Source organism: Rhinatrema bivittatum, chromosome 4 (assembly GCF_901001135.1).
Source record: "Rhinatrema bivittatum chromosome 4, aRhiBiv1.1, whole genome shotgun sequence".
Taxonomy (NCBI): Eukaryota; Metazoa; Chordata; class Amphibia; order Gymnophiona; family Rhinatrematidae; genus Rhinatrema; species Rhinatrema bivittatum.
In genome coordinates, this window is record NC_042618.1 from 228,867,164 (window position 1) to 228,890,395 (window position 23,232).

Here is a 23,232-nt window from a genome sequence, read left to right on the forward strand (position 1 = left end):
CTCTTATGGCAGATTTCTACCTTCTCTATTTTTTGGAGCAGCTCCACCCTTCTTTTGTCCTTCACTTTTTTAACATATGATGCATGAGCTATCAGATGCCCCTTCGCAACTGTTTTATAGCAGTCCCAGATGGTGCCTTTAGACACTTCCCCTGTATCATTATCTGCCATATAGATGATGTACAGATTCTAATCCCAATAACAGAATCCATCTCAAAAGCTCTCACCTACTGGAATAACTGTCTTCTATCCATTACTAATCTACTCAACAGCTTAAACTTGGTCCTCAATGCCGCAAAGACGGAACTTCTCTTCATCTCTTCAAATGAAAACAATCTTCCTCCACCTTCACCGCACAATGCTCACATCACCTGTACGCACGTCAGAGACCTTGGGGTAATAATAGACAATCGTCTAAACCTTAAAAAAATGGTCAACACAACTACCAAAGACAGTTTCTTCAGACTACAGGTTTTGAAACGACTGAGACCACTCTTATTTTTCCAAGACTTCAGGACAGTCCTCCAGGCTCTTCTGTTCGCCAAAATAGATTACTGCAGTGCCCTCTTTCTAGGCCTCCCTAAATCTACCACCAAACCACTGCAGATGATACAAAATGCGGCAGCGAGACTGCTGACCAACTCCAGCCGCGGTGAACACATCTCCCCCGTCCTCAGAAACCTACATTGGTTACCAGTAAATTTCAGAATCCTGTACAAATCTATTACCCTAATACACAAAACCATCCATCAGCAACTCCAACTCGACCTGGATATCCCTTTCAAACTCCACTCCTCTAACAGACCAACGAGAGATATCCACAAAGGCACTCTGAAATTTCCCCCTACTAAAGCCACTCGCCTCTCTACGACCAAAATCAGAGCTTTTTCAATTGCAGGCCCAGCTATCTGGAACAATATCCCAGCAAATCTCAGATTGGAACCCTGCCTCTTAACCTTCAGAAAAAAACTAAAGACGTGGCTCTTTCACCAAGCCTTCCCAGATCCACCGGATAATCACTAGTTTGAGCCTCACTTCTTACAAGGACTTTGACACACTTCCTCCTGAACAATGGACACTGGCATTTCCTGGTTAAAGCATATGCTCTAACCCGTTAAATTATTTGTATCATGTTATATTTATTCTTCCTGCCTCTATCTTCCTTCCAGCTTGTCCTTAAGCCTCCAAGTTTTCCATACCTTGTTGATTGTAACTTTGACTTATTCCTTTTCCTTTATCTATTATTTACCAGAACTGTTACCTCAGTTTTTACCCTTTGTTAAAATGTAAACCGATCCGATATGGTTATCTACTATGAGGGTCGGTATAAAAAACTGCTAAATAAATAAAAAATAAATATACTACCCCATCTTTTCCCGCAACTGTTCACAAAACTGGGCATCATCTAATAGACTTTCATTTAGCCTCCAGTTCCCTTTCGTCCGTTGGATAAGGGCTGTTCTACATTTAATCCAGACTGCTGCGTGATCAGATCACGTGATGGGCTCGATGTCAGTGTGTTGTATATTATTAACCAGCCGTTTATCAATTAAGAAAAAGTCGATGCGTGAGTAGACATTATGGGGCTTTGAGAAAAAAGTATAGTTCCGCTCTGTGGGGAGTAATAACCGCCATATATCTACAAGTTCCCAAGCAGTCATCGTTTTAAGACTATTCCTGTGTGTTTACCACACTCCCTCATCCACTGTGATCTAAATACGGATAGCGGGTCATATTAAAATTCCCGCCTATAATTATGAAGCCTTCTGCCCAATGTTCTAACACCCCAGAAAAGGTATCCAGAAATTTCCCTTGCCCCGTATTCGGGCAATACACAGAGCCAATGGTAAACAGCTGTTTCTCTAACATAAACTTCACCAAAATATATCTCCCATTAACGTCACGAATGATAGAGATGACATCTACCACTAATGACCTCCCAAATAAAACACCTACCCCACAATATCGATTCCCCTTGTTAGCGGAGGCATGGAAACTGAGAAGACTGCAATAAATGTTCGTGCCTTTTTCTCAAATGGGTTTCTTGGCAGAGAATGATATCAGCATGCAAATGCAGGGCATCTGCCAGGAGTTTTTTCCTTTTAATATAGGTGTTTAAACCTTTCACATTCCATGATATAACTTTTAAGCTAGCTATCTGAATAAGTAGGCATAATTGCGATAACCTGTACTGTGGACTTCACTAGCCATTTATACATGAATGTTCCCCACTTCTCTAGTACCTGACTCCTATATGTTAGTACCCCAGCAAACTCTCCTTCCCATGTTGTGCTCTCCTTTCCCAGCCTCCCCCACCCCTCCCTCCCAACCTAAACCAACCATCAAGAGGAATTGTCACTCCCAAATGCCCCCAAGGACCCACCCAACCCCCACCCGACTTAAAAAATGGTGTAAAAGCATATGAAATATAGGAAATAGATCCCTGACGGAATCTACTTCAATAGTAACCCACTACTAGTGCGGACTTAGTCATTACTAGTTGCGCTTCAACTGTCCACGATTCTCCATTTGTATAGTAAACTGGAATGGCAACCATCCTACATTTTTTGTTATCATCCATTATTGTCCTTTGACGATCCGGACCCTCCAGACTGATGCAGTCGTTTTCCTCCCGACTGTACCTTTTGCCAGCGTTGATGGGTCTCCTTCGCATCCGAAGGGCTAGGTGATAATCCTGGTGGTCCGTGAGCGGACTCTACGACCGCTGCTGCTAAATTAATCCTGGCTTCCTCCACGGTTTTAACTCTAGAGGCCACCCCCTTGATCGTAAAAGCCAGTCCGAAGGGGAATAGCCACAGATATCTTATCCCGCCGTCAAGGAGGGTGCTCACAATTTCTTTGAACTCTCTTCTTTTTTTAATAGTTTGAAATGAAAGGTCTTGGAATATTTCAATATTGTATCCCTGCCAGACTATTTCTTTTCTTTTCTGCGCACAAGCCAGCACTCTCTCCTTTACTAGATAAGAGTGAAAACAAACTACAATGTCCCGGGACTGGTTATCTCGTGGTATCGCCAGAGCCCGATGCGCTTTTTCCAAAATAGGTTCTTTATTGCCTCCTGGGGGGTCGTTGTATAAAATAAGATTGCAGATATCCTTTATAACTACCCCACAGTGTGTATAGTATACGTGGATTCCTCCGGGACTCCTCGGAATCTCAAATTGCCTCGCCGTGATCGATTCTCCAAGTCGTCTAGCCAGTCCCTTAAAAAAGAATTTTCCTCGAGTAGCTGTTTCACATCTCTGTGCATCATGTCTTGCTGGTCTTCTATATCGCTAACTCTGTTTTGCTGCTACCACGCAGCCTCTTAGTTCCTCGTGGTCCTTACGTAAGTATGCAACCATCTATTTCATCTCTGCTTTCAGTGCCCCCCTGTCCGCTTTCAAGTCTCCGAACCAGGCCTAGAAGTTGCCCCTAGATGGTAAGGAGTCTGCGGCAAACAGTGTTGCTGGCGTTGGTTCGCCTCTGTCAGGGACCGCAGCTTCCCGACCGCCATCTTCCATCCGTGCTTCCGTTGCTGGCAAGGCCTCAGCAGGCCGTGATGTCGCATTTTCAAACGAAAATTGCTTTTAAGTCTAAAACTTTCTTTCTCACCGACATCGGGGCTGTTCTGCGTGCTGTTGCTTCTAAAAGTGGGTATTAAGGCAATTCAATGCGCTCACAGTGTCGTGGATATTGAAGTCGGGTGAGGGAGTGAGCACCCTAGGCAGCCATTCGATAGGGTGACGTCACTTCTCTCCCCCCCCCCCCCCCCCCCCCCATGGTTGTCTGTTTCTAATCAAGTTTTTTGTTTTTTTTTGTTTTTTTTTGCTAGTCTCTCCACAGTTGCTTTTGAAGAGAATACTGGCAGGCTGGGGTCACTGCAGGGGTATATATACTGTGATGTCATCTTGCTCCGTCTCCATCTGCTGGCAGGGAAGCATTACCCACTGATCCTGAGTCCACGTGTCTACACTATGGAAAGAAAACAAAATTATCAGGTAAATAATTTTTCCATTACTTGATGATTTCCTTTCCTTGAGTCCAGTCAATACCACTCCAGGACCCTCCCAAACTTGTATAATTTCACTGCTGCATTGCTGAATTAAAGAAGATGTCTATGATATTTTTAACAAAGCAGGTGCATGCTTTACCAAGTGTCAATGCTGATTTTGCTTCCAAGTTGATTCTAGTTCTGTTTGGAAGCCTTCTGGGTTAAAAAAAAATGGAAGATTTATGTTTGTAATATAAAAGTATTTAAGGCTATTCAAGTTAGGTTGTTATAGATAATACTAGCAGGCTGAGGTCAGCATGGATCTACCTCCATATGCTGATTGGTGAGTATAACCAGTCTGACTGGACTCAAGGAAAGGAAACTATAACGTAAGAGCTAATTTATCCTTTAATATGGTTTATGAAAATGTTTTTCTTCATCTTCCTTTTTATATATGAAATAGGCGCTAAATCTGACTTCCCCTCTTTGATTGTGAGGATGGACAATGCTATGATACTTGCCAAAAAGCACCAATATGTGTCAAATACTCTGTCAACATTACTCAGATTGAATTTTGTAATCATGGAGTGTAGTTTATATGATCCATATACATTTCTTTTTTTGAAAATGTTAAAATAAAACAAAAAATAAGTTTAAAAATAATTTTATATTAACTGTTAAACATGCTAACATTTTGCGGTCATGGGACCCCTGGTGCCCTTCATATCTGAAATGTAAAAGAGAAATTGCATTAAGGAATGGCTCACCTTTGTCAGAGGAGTAATGAAGCCACAAAGCAATGAGAAATGTTACAATTTTTCAATACCGCATATACCTGTTTTAGGTATTAAAGGAAACAGAACTGAGAATATGAAGAAAGCTAATCTTAAGAAAAAAAATGTAATCCTTTTAAAAAAACAAAACACATTTTTACAGTGACAGTGCACACTGCAATATAAACATATAGGTTAGGAAATAATAGAGCACAATTCAGAATATGAAATTTGAACTCTGTTTCCCCTGATGATTCTACTTTAGTACCTGATTCATTAAGGGTTTTTTCCATAAACACAAAATAGGAGAAAAGCCTTAATGAATCTAGCCCTTAGTTTCTTATAGTAATGTTTTTGCGTTTTGTGTTTTCAATGGTAGGATTATGCCGACATAGAACTGCTGTTATCCCGGAAGAATGTGGATCAGGAGGCACTACTCAGTTATGCAAGAGAGGCTGCAGACTTCTCCACCAATCAACAGTTGCCATCACTGGACTTTGCCATCAATCACTATGGGCAGCCAGATGTGGCAATGTTTGACTTTACCTGCATGTATGCTTCAGAGAACGCAGCATTGGTGCGAGAAAGGAATGGCCACAGGCTGCTTGTGGCATTGGTTGGGGACAGCCTTTTAGAGGTCAGTTTTGAACTAATAAGGATGCAGGAGATTTTTTGTTCAATAAACAGGCTTAATTAAAATATTCTCTTTTGCTAAATTAGAATACTGTAGTATTATAATTGAATTAAAGGGAAAAATAATTTATTTAGGCCCCACAAAATGTTAATTGTGCAGTTAATAAATGTCATTTACATTTATTAGTGTTACTGCATGTAAGATTAAGTACATGACACAATTCTGTATGGAGAATTTTTTTTAAACAGTAAAACTGTGCACAGCATACCTGGTTACACTTATATGAATGTGCAAATCTCGCTCAAAATAACATCCACTAAAAAGAATCAAGATATTAAACTATAATAATAACAGCAATACATATATATATGAAGATGGCCTATCAGCAAGCCAGTATTGACTTAGTCTTCAAAAGACACCAGTCTTCTCTTCATGTACACCCTACTGTAGCGTATTGGCTCTCTGGGGCTGGAGTGGTGCAACTCTGTCGTGGCCTGGCCTCCGGGCACCTGTAGCGGATACCCTGGGACAAATACCCTTTAGTATCCTGTCCTCCTTTCTCAAAGGTCGCCTTAGCTCCCACTTAGTAAGTCCAGCTCTGCTTCCCAAAAAGAAACTCTCAAAAGTACTGATTCTTGCTATAAGCCTGGGGCTATAGCCTATGCCTTTCACACCTATGTTACAACAAGGTCCCAGAAAAATACGGAGGTCAAGCTGCTGCTTGAACTATTTTTAGATGCCTCAAAAAGAACCTCTGGTCCAACTCAATGACTTCAGGTCCTGTATTTTGCTGCTTGCACCTAAAGCAACAGAGGTAAATAGTTTTTTGCTTTCAGGCAAGTGGCCCAGTAGTAACCAGGAAAGCTTGGGCAAGTGCTGCTCCCTCCCTCCCCAGTATCTCTTTAAAATAAGTATATAAATTTAAGGGCAGTCAGGTTTCTACACCTGCAAGCGGCTCTGTTGGAAAAAAAAAAAAATTGGTAAAGACTGTCTCCCCTTTAGCTGGGAGACTACCTATGCTTTTTCTCATCAGAGTCCAAACAACAAAACAATAAAAAGGAAGACTGTTCTCTGTTTATCGGTAAACGTTGCAGCCCTCATTACCAGAGTGGGGTAACTGCTGTTCCTTTCCATCTTTTAAACACCACCCCCCCCCCCCTCCCGCAGATAAACTGTTCCCTGATCACTTTTCACAGCAGTAATTAGCAAACTCAGGTGATTGCTGTCTCTTTCAGTCTCTGGGACTGATGCAATAAGGCGCGCGTTGAAAACTCGTATTGAGCGCCCCGTTTTCCTAACACGCATGCAGACACATCCCCAGGTGCCCGATGAAGTATTTAAATGAGGGGCTGCGTAAAAAAGAATGTGCTAGGGGAGAACTGTACGCCCCTAGCGCTCAAATGCATCGGGCGTCCACGATTGCAACGAATGCTCACTATGAGCGTCCGTATTTATCCTGCTTCTGGCCGATTTTGCTGAGATTGCTGAAGATGCCCATAGTTAAGCGCCCCTTGCTATGGGTGTCTACATTAGACGTCTAAATTGTGCATCCAGAAGATTTTTTTTTTTTTAATTAAGCCAATATACATCTATTTTTCAACACCACAAGCAGTAAATTTAAGTGTCACAATGAAACTAAGTAGGAGGAATCACACAGGACCATATTTTTTTTTAAATTTCTCATGAGCCCTTGACTTGCGGATTGACTTTATGCCACCTCCGGGGTGGAGTTAAATTTGTCATGTTAAAAAGTGTGCATTGGGTACCCAGCGATTTTCTGCATCTGGGGTAATAGCTAATAGCCTCATCTACATGAAATTTACATGTGAAGAGCGCTATTAGCTACGCATTTGTTTGAGCACATGTTTTGGATGTGCTAATCTCCTCAATTGCATCGGATGCTAGTCTAATGCGTCTAAAACATGCTGTAAACCTGAGCGCTTGGCTGGGCGCATTTTATTGCATCGGCCCCTCTGTGTAACAAAAAAAAAAAGATAAATTCCTGACAGGCTGACTCACGGCATTGTTGGACTGCTAGCAGTTTGTTTTTTCTCAAGTTTCCATTGATAGTATTGTAGCAAACTTCTAGCAAAGAAATTCATTAACAAGGTGCTTTTGCACATATGTCCCCTCTTCAATGCTGCTGCTGCTGGGAATTTCAACCTCCTCCTCCATCCACTGAAATACAGTTTTGTATGCAGTTCTCAGCAAGCTCTTTGTGCTAACCCCCAGTTGGGTCCTACCTCCTTTGCTGGTATTCTGATGTATCCGCGAGCTCAGAATTAAATTGAGGCTTCTCTTTTTCTCCAATCTCCATGGATTCTGGAGCCTAGAGATCTGCCACGTCCCCTCCTGAAAAAGGCTTTCCTGCCGTTCGGGAAGTAATCCCACCCCTTCTGAGCAGAATCTCCTCCCAATCTAGATCCCGTCTTTGCCTATTGAGTGGCTTTTTCAGGGCCCAGCCTCCTGGGGTCTCCCCTCCCCCTGCTTGCTACCAGCTTGCCCTTGGCTGAGGGACCCCAGGAACTGTAATTTTCATGTGTTTTTCCTTTAACCTGGGCATTCTGTGCCTTGGCCTTGCTGTAGGAGCATTCCAAGCTGCTTGTGGGCTCAGAGTAGGAACAGAGGGAATCTCCTCTTTGCTAAACTCACATACACACGCACGTTCTTTTGTGTGTTGTTTTTTTTTTTTTTTAAATTTTCAAAGTGCAAATAAAATCTGAATTACAGTTCATTATAAACACTGGGTACAATAACCAAAATCCCAACATCAGCCTATGTTTCATTTGCCAGACTTCTTCAGGGGAAGATTAGCTGTGAAACTTATCTGAAAGCAGTGCTTCACTCTGGACAGCAATGTCTAATGATAAAGACTTCATCTTGCACATCATGAGATGCTACTGTCCAGAGTGAAGAACTGCTTTCAGATAAGTTTCACTGCTAATCTTCCCCTGATGAAGTCTGGCAAACAAAACATAGGCTGATTTTGGTTATTGTGACCCAGTGTTTATAATGAACTGTAGTTCAGATTTTATTTGCACTATGAAAATTAAAAAAAAAAAAAAAAAAAGTGTGTATTGGATACATGAAGACAGAATACTAATATGTGCGGGCATAGATTTGTTCACGCAACCTGGCGCAAACAAATCTACACCCGATTTTATAACATGTGCGCTGCCGCGCGCATGTTATAAAATCCAGGGTCGGCGCGCGTAGGGGGGTGCACAATTGTGCAACCTGTGTGCGCCGAGCTGCCTGCCTCCATTCCCTCCGAGGCCGCTCCGAAATCGGAGCGGCCTCGGAGGGAACTTTTTTTCCGACCCCCCCCCCCTTTCCCCCTACTTAACCCACCCCCAGCCCTAACTAAATCCCCCCCCACCTTTGAGAAAGTTTGCGCGCACTGGCTGGCCAGGCCCTGACACAGCCTGCTGTGTCGGGGAACTCGGCCCCGCCCCCAGACCACCCATTTTTCGAAGCCCTGGGACATATGCGTCTCCTGGGGCTCAGCGTGCGCAGGGGGAGGCAGGGGTAGGTTTTTGGGGGTTGCGCGCGTCTTACGTGCGCAACCCTTTGAAAATCTACCCCTAAGTCAATAAAGGCTTGCTGCTACCCCATCCTCGTGTGTGTGTGAGTGTGTATATTTTTTTGCAAGAGACTCAGTGCATTGATACAGTCAAATATCTTGTCTCTTTTCACATACCTGTTTGACATGATTCATGGCATTTTTCCTAATAAAAATAGCTTATGTTTTTGTTTTGTCTTTGTGCACATTATCTCTCAAACTATTTAAGCTACACCAACTGAATTTTCAGGTTAGGTAGATCTATGTTCACATCTAGAAATCAGAATGTTTGTCCAAGGACAAGCAGGATGGTAGTCCTCACACATGGGTGATATCCTATGGAGACCGGCACAGAACTTTCATGTTAATATTTCTAGAACTTATGACTGTGCCTTACTGAGCATGCACATGCATTCTAACATATCATGTGTCCACACAGGGACTCCTTCAATCTTGTTTTTCTATTGAGGTTGTGGTTTGCCTCAGTTCTGCTTTAGGCTTCTGTTGAGATTTTTGCAAGCAGGATCGTTTGTCGAGGGGCACCATGGTATTGTAGTTGTCTTCTAACCCGTTAGATTCCTTAGGTTGGTTTTTCAAACCTTTATGTTTTTGTTGTCTCTATACTGGGTTGGTGTGTTCCCTGTGCCTGGTGGACATCAGTCACAATTGCCATTGAGTTTGTTTTTGCTTCCCTTATGTTTTGGTTGAGCATGTCTAGTGGCTTCCAGGGACAACTCTGGTGTGCCAGGGACATATTTATCATCTATTGTTCATGATAGCAGTGTCCTGTGCCTGGGGCATCGCATGATGTCCAGGGGTGTCATGAATGTGCGACCATGATCCCAAAAGGACAATGGCCCCAAATGAAACTGATGGCGAAGCATTGTGAGTATTGGAAATCCGATCCATCAGCATCAGAGACATGAACATTGAGGGACCTTGGAGATGCACCAGTGGAAGAAGCAACATCTGCATCAGGGAAGCTGTCTGTTCCCTCTGTGCTGAGGGCAGATAGGGAAACCAGGGACAAATCATCAGAGTCTTCCTGATCGAAGATGGTGAGGTGTTCTCTCTTTGACACCGGCATTGTGGAATTCCGATGCTGGACATTTGAGTGACATCAAAGAAGTATCAGCAGAGGTCTTCATCCATGTGCAAAGCCAGAAGTAGGAATGATCTGGCAGCTGTCGAGACCCCCTACCCCCAAGTGATCCCGTGGTAAGGGAGAAGCCATCCTCCCAGATTCATGACAGCCTTCGCATATCCTGATGTTAGCGGCAGATTTGCTTCTCTTTTCACAGGAGGATGTGGCCACACCCTCCTGCCTGTGTTGGTGCTGGCATTATCTATTTTCAAGGAGGAGTTGGGCTATTTTCGAGGAGGAATTGGGCAAGGAGATCCAGCAGGCCTTTGAGAAGTTTCTGCAGGGCCTCCTTGCCTTGGCATTGACCATCTTCAAGTTGTTGTTCAAGTCCCTTTTATTGCCTAGAATGAAATCTGTTTCGTCATGAAACATATTTTGGATGGGAAGAGAGTGCAAAGAACCCTTTGGGCTGTTCTCTTGGATTCAAAGCCAAGAAGCTACCATACCAATCTGTGGTGGTTGAATCTGCTGTCAAGAGAACCAAGAGGCAGAAGACTTATTCCTAGATGCCTGCGGGGAAGGAATCTTGAACCCTGGATACTCTTGGGGGGAAAAAAGTCTTTCAGGGACTTATGCTGAACACCTGCAAAACCTCTTAACAGCTCTTCATGGGCTAGTATATTCAGGACCTGCTGAAACAGATGCAAAGTATAGCCAAGCAACTTCCTCAGAAGCAGCAAGGCACTAGTTACTGAACAAGGGAATGGAGTGTGGAAAACATATGGTCGGCTTGACCTTTGTTTTCGAGATGGCAGTGAGAGTTTCTGCCATGGGAATAGATGCCTGCAGACTCACCTGACTGCGGGCCTCAGATCTGTAACCTGATATCCAGGAAAGGTGGACGTGCCCTTTACTGGAGAGAATCTCTTTGGATATAAAGTGACAGTTGCAGTGGCACAGATCCATGAGCACTTCGCGATGCTGCAGCATTTCTCTACTACCATACCAGACCTGCCATCCAAGTTCAGGAGGTACTTGAGGATGGAATAGAGGAGACACTTTATCCAACTGAGGAAGCGCTATCTTCTGCCCTACAAGAAGACTCACGTGTGCCTGAGGCAGCAGCAGGTCCTTAGGCTAGGACGGGGTTTTGACTGGATTGCCAAGAGCTTAGCATGCATCCTAGTACTTGTGCCGGATGCAGGCTGAGGCTTTACGTAAACCATATAATTTTGGCATCTTAAGAAGAGGGTACAACATTTATCTATTGGGCATTCCACCAGATCAACTCCAGGACCCAAAATGGGGGGGTGGGGGGGTGTCTCACTGTATCAGGAACTGCTTTGAAAGGAGCTCTCCTCCCTCTTAGAAACCAGAACGATTGAACCCATTCCATCAGGGAAAGAGGGTGGGATTTTACTCCAAGTATTTCCTGATTCACAAGAAAACAGGAAGACTCTGTTCTATCCTAGAATTAAGGGATTGTAAGTTTATCAAAAGAAAAAAGTTCAAGATGTTTTCCCTGGGCATCTTAATTTCTCTTCTTCAAAAAGGGGAAAAGCTATGCTCTCAATTTCAAGGATGCTTACACTCATATAGAGAGATTCCCCCTGGCACAGGAAATACTTCAGATTTTTTGTGGGAAATTGTCATCTCCAGTATTGCGAAATGCCCTTTAGTCTAGTGTCAGTCCAGCGTGTTTTCATCAAATGCCTTGCCGTAGTGGTGCACTTACACAAGCTGGGGGTGTATGTGTATCCCTACTTAGACAATTGGCTGATCAAGAGCAAGTGCCACAGAACTGATGTGCAAAATCATCTGGGTGTTGTAATTATCGGGTTCGTTCTCAACTAACCAGTTCCTATTTGAACTTGTCATCTCAATTGGAGCTTATTGGGACCCTGCTAGACACAACTTAACCCTCTCCGATGTAAGGAATGCTTTTGCCTATTGTCTTGATATCCATTGAGAAAAAAATTCAAAAGAGAAAGTAGACATCACCACGGGATGAGTAAAGGATGCTGGGGCATATGGCATCCACAGTACATGCCACTCCCTTGGTACGTCTCCGCATGAGAAGAGCCCAGTGGGACCCTCTGACATCTGTGGCTAAAGGCAACCCAGGATCTCCAAGACAGAATCCATGGATTCCCTGTCCTGGACAATTCCATCCTGATCAGAGGTAAGCCCTTCCAAATCTCTCATGTTCAGATTGTCTTTACCATGGGTGTGTCCAACCTGGAATGAGTAATTCATGTAGATGGGCTCTATACTCAAGGTCTTTGGTCCACTCAGGAAAAACTTCACCAGATAAACTTCTTGGAGCTGAGAGAGATCTGATATATACTAAAGGCTTTGAGAGATTGGTTGGCCAACAAGTGGTCCTAGCTGAAACAGTCAGATCATGGTGTACTACATCAGCAAGCAGGATCATATTTCCTGTGTTAAGAAGCTGTCCAGTTGTGGGGCTGGATCATCTCTCCAAGGATGGTTCTCAGGGCCACCTATCTGGCAGGTGTGAATCTGTCATTGTGGACATATTGACATGAATCCTGGAACCACATGAGTAGTCATTGGACCGATAGTTAGCAAGACAGGTTTTCTACCAGTAGTATATCTGGTGGTATATCTGTTTCTGTCCCCTTTGAACAGGAGGACTTGGCTCTCTTCCAGAAAATGGACACAGGGCAAACTAGCCTCAGATGCCTTCACCCTGAATTGGAGCAGAGAGCTTCTGTATGTGTATCCTCAGATGTCGCTAGTGTCAAAAACTTTGTTGAAACTGAGAGAAGATGGCAGGACTATGATCCTCATAGGCCCTTTTGCCAAGACAGATTTTGTTTCTGTTCTTCAAGAAGATTTCCATCAGGGAACCAATTAGGCTGGGGCCTTCCCTGGACCTTATTACTCAGGATCAAGGAAGGATGTACCATCTTAACAGGTCTGTGGCTCTCACTGCCTAGATGTTGAGAGGTTAATCTTGCAACCCTTCAGTTTGTCTGATGATGTGTCAAGTTCTAGCTTTAAGAAAGGATTCCAGTAGAAAGTCCTATGAGTTTAAATGAAGAATTTTTCTCTGAGGTATGAGCAGAAGTCCCAAGATCCTTCTAATCCACACAAAAACTGGTGGAATATTTTCTATATCTGTCAGTCTGGTCTTAAAATCTGCTCAATAAGGATTCACCTTAGTGCAATTGGAGTTCATCACCAGTAAGTAGAAGATAAACCCAACTCTGTACAACCTTTGGTTGTCTGATTTATGCAACGTCTGCTTCATTTGAAATCTCTAATATATATAGAAACATATATATAGATCATATAGAAATGACGGCAGAAGAAGACCAAACAGCCCATCCAGTCTGCCCAGCAAGCTTTCACACTTATTTTTTTTCATACTTAGCTGTTACTCTTGGCCCTTATAAGTAACTATTTGGTTCTATTTCCCTTCCACCCCTGCCATCGATATAGATAGCAGTGTTGGTGCTGCATCTAAGTGAAGTATCTAGCTAATTGTTTAGGGGTAGTAACCACCATAATAAGCAAGCTACTCTCACGCTTGTTTACCCAGCCTGTGCAATTCAGTCCTCCTTGGTGGTTGTCTGAATATAAATCCTCTTTTCTTCATTACCCCTGCCGTTGAAGCAGTGAGCTGCGCTGGATATGTATTCTAAGTGAAGTATCAGGCTTAATTGATTCTGGGTAGTAACCTCTGTAACAAGCAATCTACACCCATGCTTATTTGTTTACCCAAACTATTGGGCTGATTCAGTAAAGTCCACGGGAGAGCGGATGAACACCCGCTCTCCCGGCGCGCTCACAGGCCACTTGCCTGTGCGCGCGATTCTGTATTTAAATTAGGTGGTGCGGTAGAAACGGGCAAAAGGAGGCGCTAGTGACACTAGCGCGTCCCTAGCGCCTCCTTTTGACCCAGAGCGGTGGCTGTCAGCGGGTTTGACAGCAGACGTTCAATTTTGCTGGCGTCTGTTCTTGAGCCCGCTGACAGCCATGGGCTCGGAAACCGGACGCCGGCAAAATTGAGCGTCCGATTTTCGGCCCGACAGCCACCGGCCCATTTAAAATTTTTTTTTCTTTCTTTTTTCTTTTTTTTTTTTACCCTTTGGGACCTCCGACTTAATATCGCCATGATATTAAGTCGGAGGGTGCACAGAAAAGCAGTTTTTACTGCTTTTCTGTGCACTTTCCCGGTGCTGGCAGAAACTAGCGCCTACCTTTTGGTAGGCGCTAATTTCTGAAAGTAAAATGTGCGGCTTGGCTGCACATTTATTAGGTATCGTGCGGGCATACCTAATAGGGCTATCAACATGCATTTGCATGTTGAGGGCGCTATTAGGTGCCGCAGGTTGGACGCGCGTTTTCCGCCCCTTACTGAATAAGGGGTAGGGAAAACTGTATTGGTCTTTATGTAATTCAGTCCTTGTTGGTTGTCTGAATATAAATCATCTTTTCTTCATTCCCCCTGCCTTTGAAGCAGAGAGCTATACTGAATATGCATTGAAAGTGAAGTATCAGGCTTATTTGGTTTGGGGTAGTAACCGCTGTAACAAGCCAAGCTACTCCCCTGCTTTTTTGTGGATGCAAAACTTTTTCCACATTTCCTCTTGCCGTTGAAGCATAGAGCAATGTTGGTGTCGCAATAACCGTGTGTGTTTATTGAATAAGGATATTAATCTCCAGGTAGTAGCCGTCATTCCCGCAAGCCACCCCCATGCCTCTTCTCTTCATTCACATCCTCTAGACTTTATGGATCCACAGTGTTTATCCCACGCCCCTTTGAAATCCTTCACAGTTTTTTGGTCTTCACTTCCTCCGGAAGGGCGTTCCAGGCATCCACCACCCTCTCCATGAAGAAATACTTCCTGACATTGGTTCTGAGTCTTCCTCCCTGGAGCTTCAAATTGTGACTGGCTCTGCTGATTTTTTTCCGATGGAAAAGGTTTGTCGTTGTCTTTGGATCATTAAAACCTTTCAAGTATCTGAAAGTCTGTATCATATCACCTCTGCTCCTCCTTTCCTCCAGGGTGTACATATTTAGATTCTTCAATCTCTCCTCATAAGTCATTCGATGAAGACCCTCCACCTTTTTGGTCGCCCTTCTCTGGACTGCCTTCGGAGATACAGTCTCCAGAACTGAACACAGTACTCCAGGTGAGGCCTCACCAAGGACCTATACAAGGGGATAATCACTTCCCTTTTCTTACTTGATATTCCTCTCTCTATGCAGCCCAGCATTCTTCTGGCTTTAGCTATCACCTTGTCACATTGTTTCGCCGACTTCAGATCATTAGACACTATCATCCCAAGGTCTCTCTCCTGCTCCATGCACATCAGCCCTTCTCCCCCCATCGAATACAGTTCATTCGGATTTCCACTCCCCAAATGCATGACTCTGCACTTCTTGGCATTGAATCTCAGCTGCCATATCTTCGACCACTCTTCCAGCTTCCTTAAATCCCGTCTCATTCTCTCCACTCCTTCCGGCATGTCCACTCTGTTGCAGATCTTAGTGTCATCCGCAAAAAGACAAACCTTACCTTCTATCCCGTCCGCAATGTCGCTCACAAAGATATTGAACAGGACCGGTCCCAACACCGATCTTTGCGGTACACCGCTCTCTCTTCAGAGCGAGTTCTATTTACCTTCACACATTGTCTTCTGTCCGTCAACCAGTTTGCAATCCAGGCCACCACCTCGGCACTCACTCCTAAGCTTCTCATTTTATTCACCAGTCTCCTGTGCGGGACGGTATCAAAAGCTTTGCTGAAATCCAAGTAGATGACACAGAGTGCTCTTCCTTGATCCAATTCCTTGGTTACCCAGTCAAAAAAGTCAATCAGATTTGTCTGACAGGATCTTCCCCTGGTGAATCCATGCTGCCTCTGGTCTGACGGAAAAGGTTTGTCAGGACTCCCACTGTCTTGGGACCTCAATATCATACTGACCCAACTGATGAAAGCTCCTTTTGAGCCATTGTGCTCCTGTGACCTGAAGTATCTGTCCTGGAAGGTTGTGTTTTTGGTGGTTGTCACTTCAGCGTGCAGGGTCCGTGAGCTTTAAGCTCTAGTAACTTAATTCACTTTATACCAGATTTCATCATGATAGGGTAGTTCTATGCACCCAGTCTAAGTTCTTGCCTAAGGTGGTGTCTGATTCCCTCTTAACCAGTTGTCCTTTCAACATTCTTTACTAGGCCACATATCCTTCATGTTGAAGAAGGCACTGCACAGTTTGGACTCCAGAAAGAGCCTTGGCCTTGTACCTGGCTCAGACTGAATCCCATAGAAACTCTACCCAGATATTTGTTTCTTTTGATACCAGCAAACAGTCTAGCAGATTGCATTTCCTTCTGTTATGTTTGGGCAGGATTGAATCTGATGGGCCATGTCAAGGCTGCTCCTGAGTAAGTGGAACACCTGCGATCAGTCCCAATGGAGGAGATATGAAAAGCTGCAACATGGAGTTCTCTCCATACATAAAAATATCTCACTACTACTTGGGTAAGGACGGCTGATGCGACAGTAGGTTTGGCCAGTCTGTATTTTGACATTTTGTTTGAGGTGTAGAACCTAACTCCTTTCCCTCATAGGGCCTATTATTTTTGTTCTAGGCTGCCCCTCATAGGATAAGTTTTTATATAATAGAAAAAAAGGCTTGTTGCCAACAAAAATACCATTGTGCCCATTGGCACTTGTTTTTCCCTTTATTTGTTTGGGGCTACCCTATGTGCTCACACATAGGGTAGCTAGGGATACACTATGTGTGAGCGCTTAACCATGCTGCTTGTCCTCTGAGAAAACAAGTTACTTACTTGTAACAGCTGTTTTCCTAGGACAGCAGGATGTCAGTCCTCATGAAACCTGTCCACCTTTCCTTGGAGGTGGCTTCAATTTCATTAAGAACATAAGAAATTGCCAGGCTGGGTCAGACCAAGGGTTCATCAAGCCCAGCATTCTGTTTCCAACAGAGGCCAAACCAGGCCACAAGAACCTGGCAATTACCCAAACACTAAGTAGATCCCATGCTACTGAAGCAATTAATAGCAGTGGCTATTCCCTAAGTAAACTTGATTAATAGCTGTTAATGGACTTCTTCTCCAAGAACTTATCCAAACCTTTTTTTGAACCCAGCTACACTAACTGCACTAACAACATCCTCTGGCAACAAATTCCAGAGCTTTATTGTGCGTTGAGTGAAAGAGAATTTTCTCCAATTAGTCTTAAATGTGTTACTTGCTAACTTCATGGAATGCCCCCTAGTCCTTCTATTATTCAAAAGTGTAAATAACCGAGTCACATCTACTCGTTCAAGACCTCTCATGATCTTAAAGACCTCTATCATATCCCCCCTCAGCTGTCTCTTCTCCAAGCTGAACAGCCCTAACCTCTTCAGCCTTTCCTAATAGGGGAGCTGTTCCATCCCCTTTATCATTTTGGTTGCCCTTCTCTGTACCTTCTCCATTGCAACTATATCTTTTTTGAGATGTGGCGACCAGAATTGTACACAGTATTCAAAGTGCGGTCTCACCATGGAGCGATATAGAGGCATTATGACATTTTCCATTTTATTAACCATTCCCTTCCTAATAATTCCTAACATTCTGTTTGCTTTTTTGACTGCTGCAGCACACTGAGCCGACTGTTTTAAAGTATTATCTATTATGATGCCTAGATCTTTTTCCTGGGTGGTAGCTCCTAATATGGAACCTAACATCGTGTAACTACAGCAAGGATTATTTTTCCCTCTATGCAACACCTTGCACTTGTCCACATTAAATTTCATCTGCCATTTGGATGCCCAATCTTCCAGTCTTGCAAGGTCCTCCTGTAATGTATCACAGTCTGCTTGTGATTTAAATCACAGAAGGTACAAGACTGAAGGGGTTCCTGCATGGATGTTAACATGCGTAGGTATTCTCAGTGAGGACACAGTCAGTTCTAGAAGCTTTCACATAAGTTTTGTGTTGGGCTCTATAGAATGATGTCATCATGTATGAGAACTGACAACCTGTTGTCCTTGGGAAAATACCCATTACAGGTAAACTGTGCTTTTCCCAAAACTTAAGGGATTTAGCTGAAAATCAAGAAAAATCACTTTTTCATCTGCTGTACCAGTATTGGCCAGAAGGTAGCAGCATTCTATTATATATGATACTGACACCTTGTGGCCATTGTGACTACTGCAGTCCTCACATGCAGATGGATAAGATGAGTTCCCAAGACATCACAGTATTGTGAGAAAACCACCTCATAAGAATTATTCTGTAATTCTTTCCTTACTTGTTACTTATGGTGGGATGGTGTTTGGAATTTTGATAGCAGGTAAATCTTCCTTCTGCAAAAGAATGGTTTATTTGTCGTTCTATGGTGCATACTGTCGTGCAGTCATCCAGCGATATAAATATCATAAGTAGAAGTAGTGGTAGTGGTATTTAGTTTGAAAAACAGTGATGAGATATCAGCTGAATAAAACAAACTTATTGCCACCTTCTGATTTATAATGGCAAGTAAAGAATGAGTCTTTCCAGCTATGAATCAAAAAGATTTTGGATTAGCTTAGTTTTACTATGAATTGTGAGCCTGCTTTCAGGGATGGAAAAAATTATGGGCTTCTAAGGATTGACCCCTGGTGTCTCACTGAGTTTGGGGTTGCTTCTGCCCTCTGGGCCAAAAAAATGCAGCTGCCAAGTCTTGTTAACCTGCTGCTGCCAGATCACAGAAGTTAATTGTAATTTAATTTTCTCCTAGGGTGGTAAGCAGGATGGTAGTCCTCACACATGGGTGACCTTATCCGATGGAGCCCAGTACGGAAAACTTCTGTCAAACTTTCTAGAAACTTTGGCTGGCATACTGAGCATGCCCAGAATGCCACTATCCCTGCGTCCATGCGGGGTTTCTCTTCAGTCCTTTCTATTCCGCAGAGGTGGAGCTCGTGCTTTTTTGAGGAAAACTAGTCCTTTTTTCGTGAATACACTTTATACTTTTTACCTTTTTTTCCTGCACTGGGTCTCGCTCAGTCCCCTCGGGTTCTTTGCAGTCAAGTAATTTTTTTCCTCCTTCCATATCCGCTGGTCATTGTGCCCTCGCAGTCTCTGTATGCCTCATGACGGCCTCGGGTTTCTGTGGATGTCCCTAACGGATCCATATGATGTGTGCATCCTCTGCCTGGGGGCGTCTCATGATGTCTGCAGCTGCGAATTATGCACTCAGATGACCCTGAAGGGCTGGCGGGCCAGGCTGGATAAAATGGAGAAGGTCTTCAGCTCGGGTAAGTCCGATCCTTCACCGGCGTCTGCACCCTCAACGCCTCGGGACTGAAGCGAACAGATTACCCTCAATCCACCTGCTACCAACCCTCGCCTTAGTGACTTATCCACCCTATACTAGGTTCTATCATGACTGGGTAGTTCTGCGCACGCACCCCTCATTTCTGCCCAAGGTGGTTACAGATTTCTATTTTAACGAGTCCGTTGTGTTGCCTACATTCTTCCCCCAGCCTCATGCCGGCCCGGGGGAAAAGGTGCTGCACACACTGAATTGCAAGAGAGCCCTGGTCTTCTACCTGGACTGTTTGGCGGGCCACAGGCTGTCCACCCAGCTTTTTATATCATTTGACTCCAGTTGGCTAGGCAGGGCTGTTACCAGGCAGACTCTTTCCACCTGGATAGCAGACTGTATTTCTTTCTGCTATGACCAGGCGGGCCTGCAGCTAGAGTATCCTGCCACAGCGCACTCCGAAAGGGCCATGGCAGCCTCTGTGGCCTACCTCTGTGTAGTCCTGATGGGAGAAATTTGCAGAGCTGCAACGTGGAGTTCCCTTCACACTTTTGCTGCATATTATTGTCTGGACAGGGTTGGCCGACTAGATAGCAGATTTGGCCAGTCTGTGCTGCACAATCTTTTTCAGCTATGAACCCAACTCTTCCAGCAGTTGCCCCTGGTTTTTTGTTCAGGCTGTCCCCGAGGTCACCACCAGCACCTCTAATGTTGTGCCTGTTGGCACCTGGTTTGGTGTCTTGTGGTTCCCTTGAGTCGGATCTGGCCTGTAGCTAGAGATTCACCCATGTGTGAGGACTACCATCCTGCTTGTCCTAGGAGAAAGCGCAGTTGCTTACTTGTAACAGGGGTACTCTTAGCACTGCAGGATGTTAGTTCTCACGAAACCCACCCGCCGCCCCTTGGAGTTGGGTTCTCCTGATTTTTGGTTTTATTGTATCTACTTGCATGACTAAAGAGAGACCCCCACGTGGACGCAGGGATTGTGGCATGCTGGGCATGCTCAGTGTGCCAGCCAAAGTCTCTTTAAACTTTGACAGAAGTTTTCCGTGCTGGGCCCCATCTGATGTTACCCATGTATGAGGAGTAACATCCTGCTGTCCTAGGAGAACACCTGTTACAGGTAAGCAACTGCGCTTAATTATGTTTGTTATACATTTGAGTCGCCCATGCTGAAGCCCTAGGAGACTTACAAAATAAGAATATTCACAATCTTATAATAAGCACTACAACATATATGAATAAAACAAATTAAGCACAAACATATATACAGATAAAACAATTATCAAAAACCCTAAAATTCACAAGATGAGCCACATCTTAAAACCCATCCTGCCAAGTCAATTAAAAACTTGCTGAAATGTTTTGAGCATGACTTTTTAAAGTCTTTGTACATGGTAGTAAGCAAAGACTTCCAGAGCATTGGAGCAGCAACAAAGAAAGCCGCCTCTCCCGTATCTATAAGCCATGCCATACCTGCTGCACTGAAGTGACATCTAGCAATCCCTGTTGTGAAGAGCGAAGGGTACCCATTGTGTTATAAATATAAAACATGGAATTTTCTCAAGGAAAAGAGACTGTTGCAATGAATAATGTTAAATTTCACGTGCCCCTGTATTGGCAACCAATGCAACTCATATAAAACTGATGTGTTATGATCCCTCATTCTTCCGGAAATCAACCGGGCTGCAGTATTTTGTAGTATTTGCAGAGCGCTCAAGACATAAGCTAGTTGACCAGTAAACAGTGAATTACAATAATCAGGTAAAGGTAGTATCATTGCTTGAGACACCATTCTAATGTCATAGGCATCAAGGAGTAGCTTCAAATATGAGTCAATTATAAGACCAAGACTCAACCTGCGAAACAACAGGAATATCCGTATTCTGTACACACAGTTGAGAGGAGCAGAAAGTGATCAATACCAGGATACTATAAAATAATGATCTCACTTTTGATTAACATTTGGATGGTGTTCAAGACTTCTAAAAATTCACTCATCTCTCTCTCTTTTCCATAAAAGCCCATAAATGAACACTGTCTGTTACTGTTTGAGAATACTAGTTCTGTTCCTATTGCATGGATCCCTGATGTTCTGTGTGTTTCACTTTTACACTTTTGCCTGTGAAATTCACTGGTCTGTCCACAGTGTTTACTATTCTGAGACTAGTCATCAAAACTCCAATACAGTGACTTCTGGTGACTAAGAAAGAAGGATGCAAAAGCAGTTTTGCTGCCGTACAGTCATCCAGTAGATGTCACCAGAATTTACACCGGCTTACTGGTGTTGCAAACTCCTTGCAGCTGACAGCAGGAGTTGGTGTATGCAAATTAAACTGCTAAGGTGGTCTCAGTGTCTGGGTATTTTTCTGTTATCTTGTAGTTTATTCTCTCCTCCTTTAAATAAATGCTTTCCAGGCAAGATTGCTGCCTGCTTTCATGATTCTCTAAATACTGTTTTGTTTTTTTTTATGATGAATTGATGTACCATATTGCCATTCTCTTTACTACTTGAAAACCAAATGTTTTGCTTCCATTATAGTGTAATTTTTATCTCTGCTACCCGAATATAGAAGTCCCAGGAACTGGTTTTGTTTCTTAGCATCATGGGAGAGAAGATTACCCAAATTTGTTTATAATAATTCTTTACTTTCTTTTTCATTGTCTGCTGTATCTAGCCCTTTTGGCCAATGGGAACTGGAATTGCCCGGGGTTTTCTGGCTGCCATGGATTCTGCCTGGATGGTACGAAGTTGGGCCCAGGGAACCAGCCCCTTAGAGGTCCTTGCAGAGAGGTATGGTGGAATTGGCTCAGTGCACTGACCCTGTGGGATTTTAATAATATCGTGACTAGCGCAAAATATTGGAATGCCACAGCTGTTACAAATAAAGTGGTTTTCAGAAAATTAAGAAAGACAAGCTCAACGAGTGATTACAGTTCAGAAATGTATATGAGAGTGATTACTAATTGCTCTTAGCAACCTCATCGGAAGTCTAAGAAAAAGCCTTTTCAGAAAACTTTGAAGAATTGTTTTAGTACAGCTATAGAAGATTTGTTAATTCAATGCTAAAATGATCATTCGGAAAAGCATGGTTGGAGTTTGAACTGTCTGGCATTAGTAAAAATGCATACCACGTCCTTCATATAAAATGAACACAAATTGTGTAATGTGACAGGCAATTCACTCTTTTAATGTAACCATGGATCACTGGGACTGACTTGGCCAGGTCACAAAATAAATTGTATCCAGAACTATTTGGGAAATGTCACGAGTCTCTCAAAGAATGCAGCATTGATAGAAAGCACTTCTGAAAAGTTAAAATGTGCATTACTGTTAACACTGGATTTGGTCATGGTAGGTGAGAGTTTGAAGTTTGAATGCCTTATAACTATGATTATGTATAGTGATTTGTAGTGTGCAGATTATGTATAGTGATTTGCAGATATGCTGCTGAACTTTGTAAGTAATGTAATTTGATCATTGTTCTACAGTTGAGAGTACTGTGCTTTATTATACAGAAAATACCTGATTTAATATATGGAGCAGCAATAATGGCAGCATAAGTGCCTGAAAATGCACATGAGGATTTCAGAATGAAATCTTAACATGCCTGTAGCTTATTTTATTTGTATGATTTTATTGTACACTACTTTGAGCAATCTTTTTGACCTGGAAACCAGTATAAACATTTTATAAACAAAAGTATGTGGTCATTCAGCACACATACCTTTAGTTGTGTTCATTGGGGGGAGAGTGGTGGGCAATAATCAAACCCTGGTTTTACACAAGTAAACACACGTTCACATAAAATTTGATTATTGCGCTCTACATGACAATCTGGGTTGAGGGATCCTGTTAATTAGTAGATAACAATACCATCTTTCATAATGTATAG

The 23,232-nt window shown here is 43.3% G+C and overlaps 1 protein-coding gene across 20 annotated transcripts in view; it reads left to right on the forward strand.

Moving 5' to 3' along the window:
* Positions 1-23,232, forward strand: part of MICAL3 (microtubule associated monooxygenase, calponin and LIM domain containing 3) — a 756,715-nt gene that overhangs the window by 248,081 nt on the left and 485,402 nt on the right. For all 20 annotated transcript variants that reach the window (XM_029599822.1, XM_029599821.1, XM_029599828.1 and 17 more), the window contains 2 exons: positions 5,146-5,403; positions 22,015-22,130. In XM_029599822.1, coding sequence (XP_029455682.1) covers positions 5,146-5,403; positions 22,015-22,130 — 374 coding nt within the window. The remainder of the gene's footprint in view (positions 1-5,145; positions 5,404-22,014; positions 22,131-23,232) is intronic.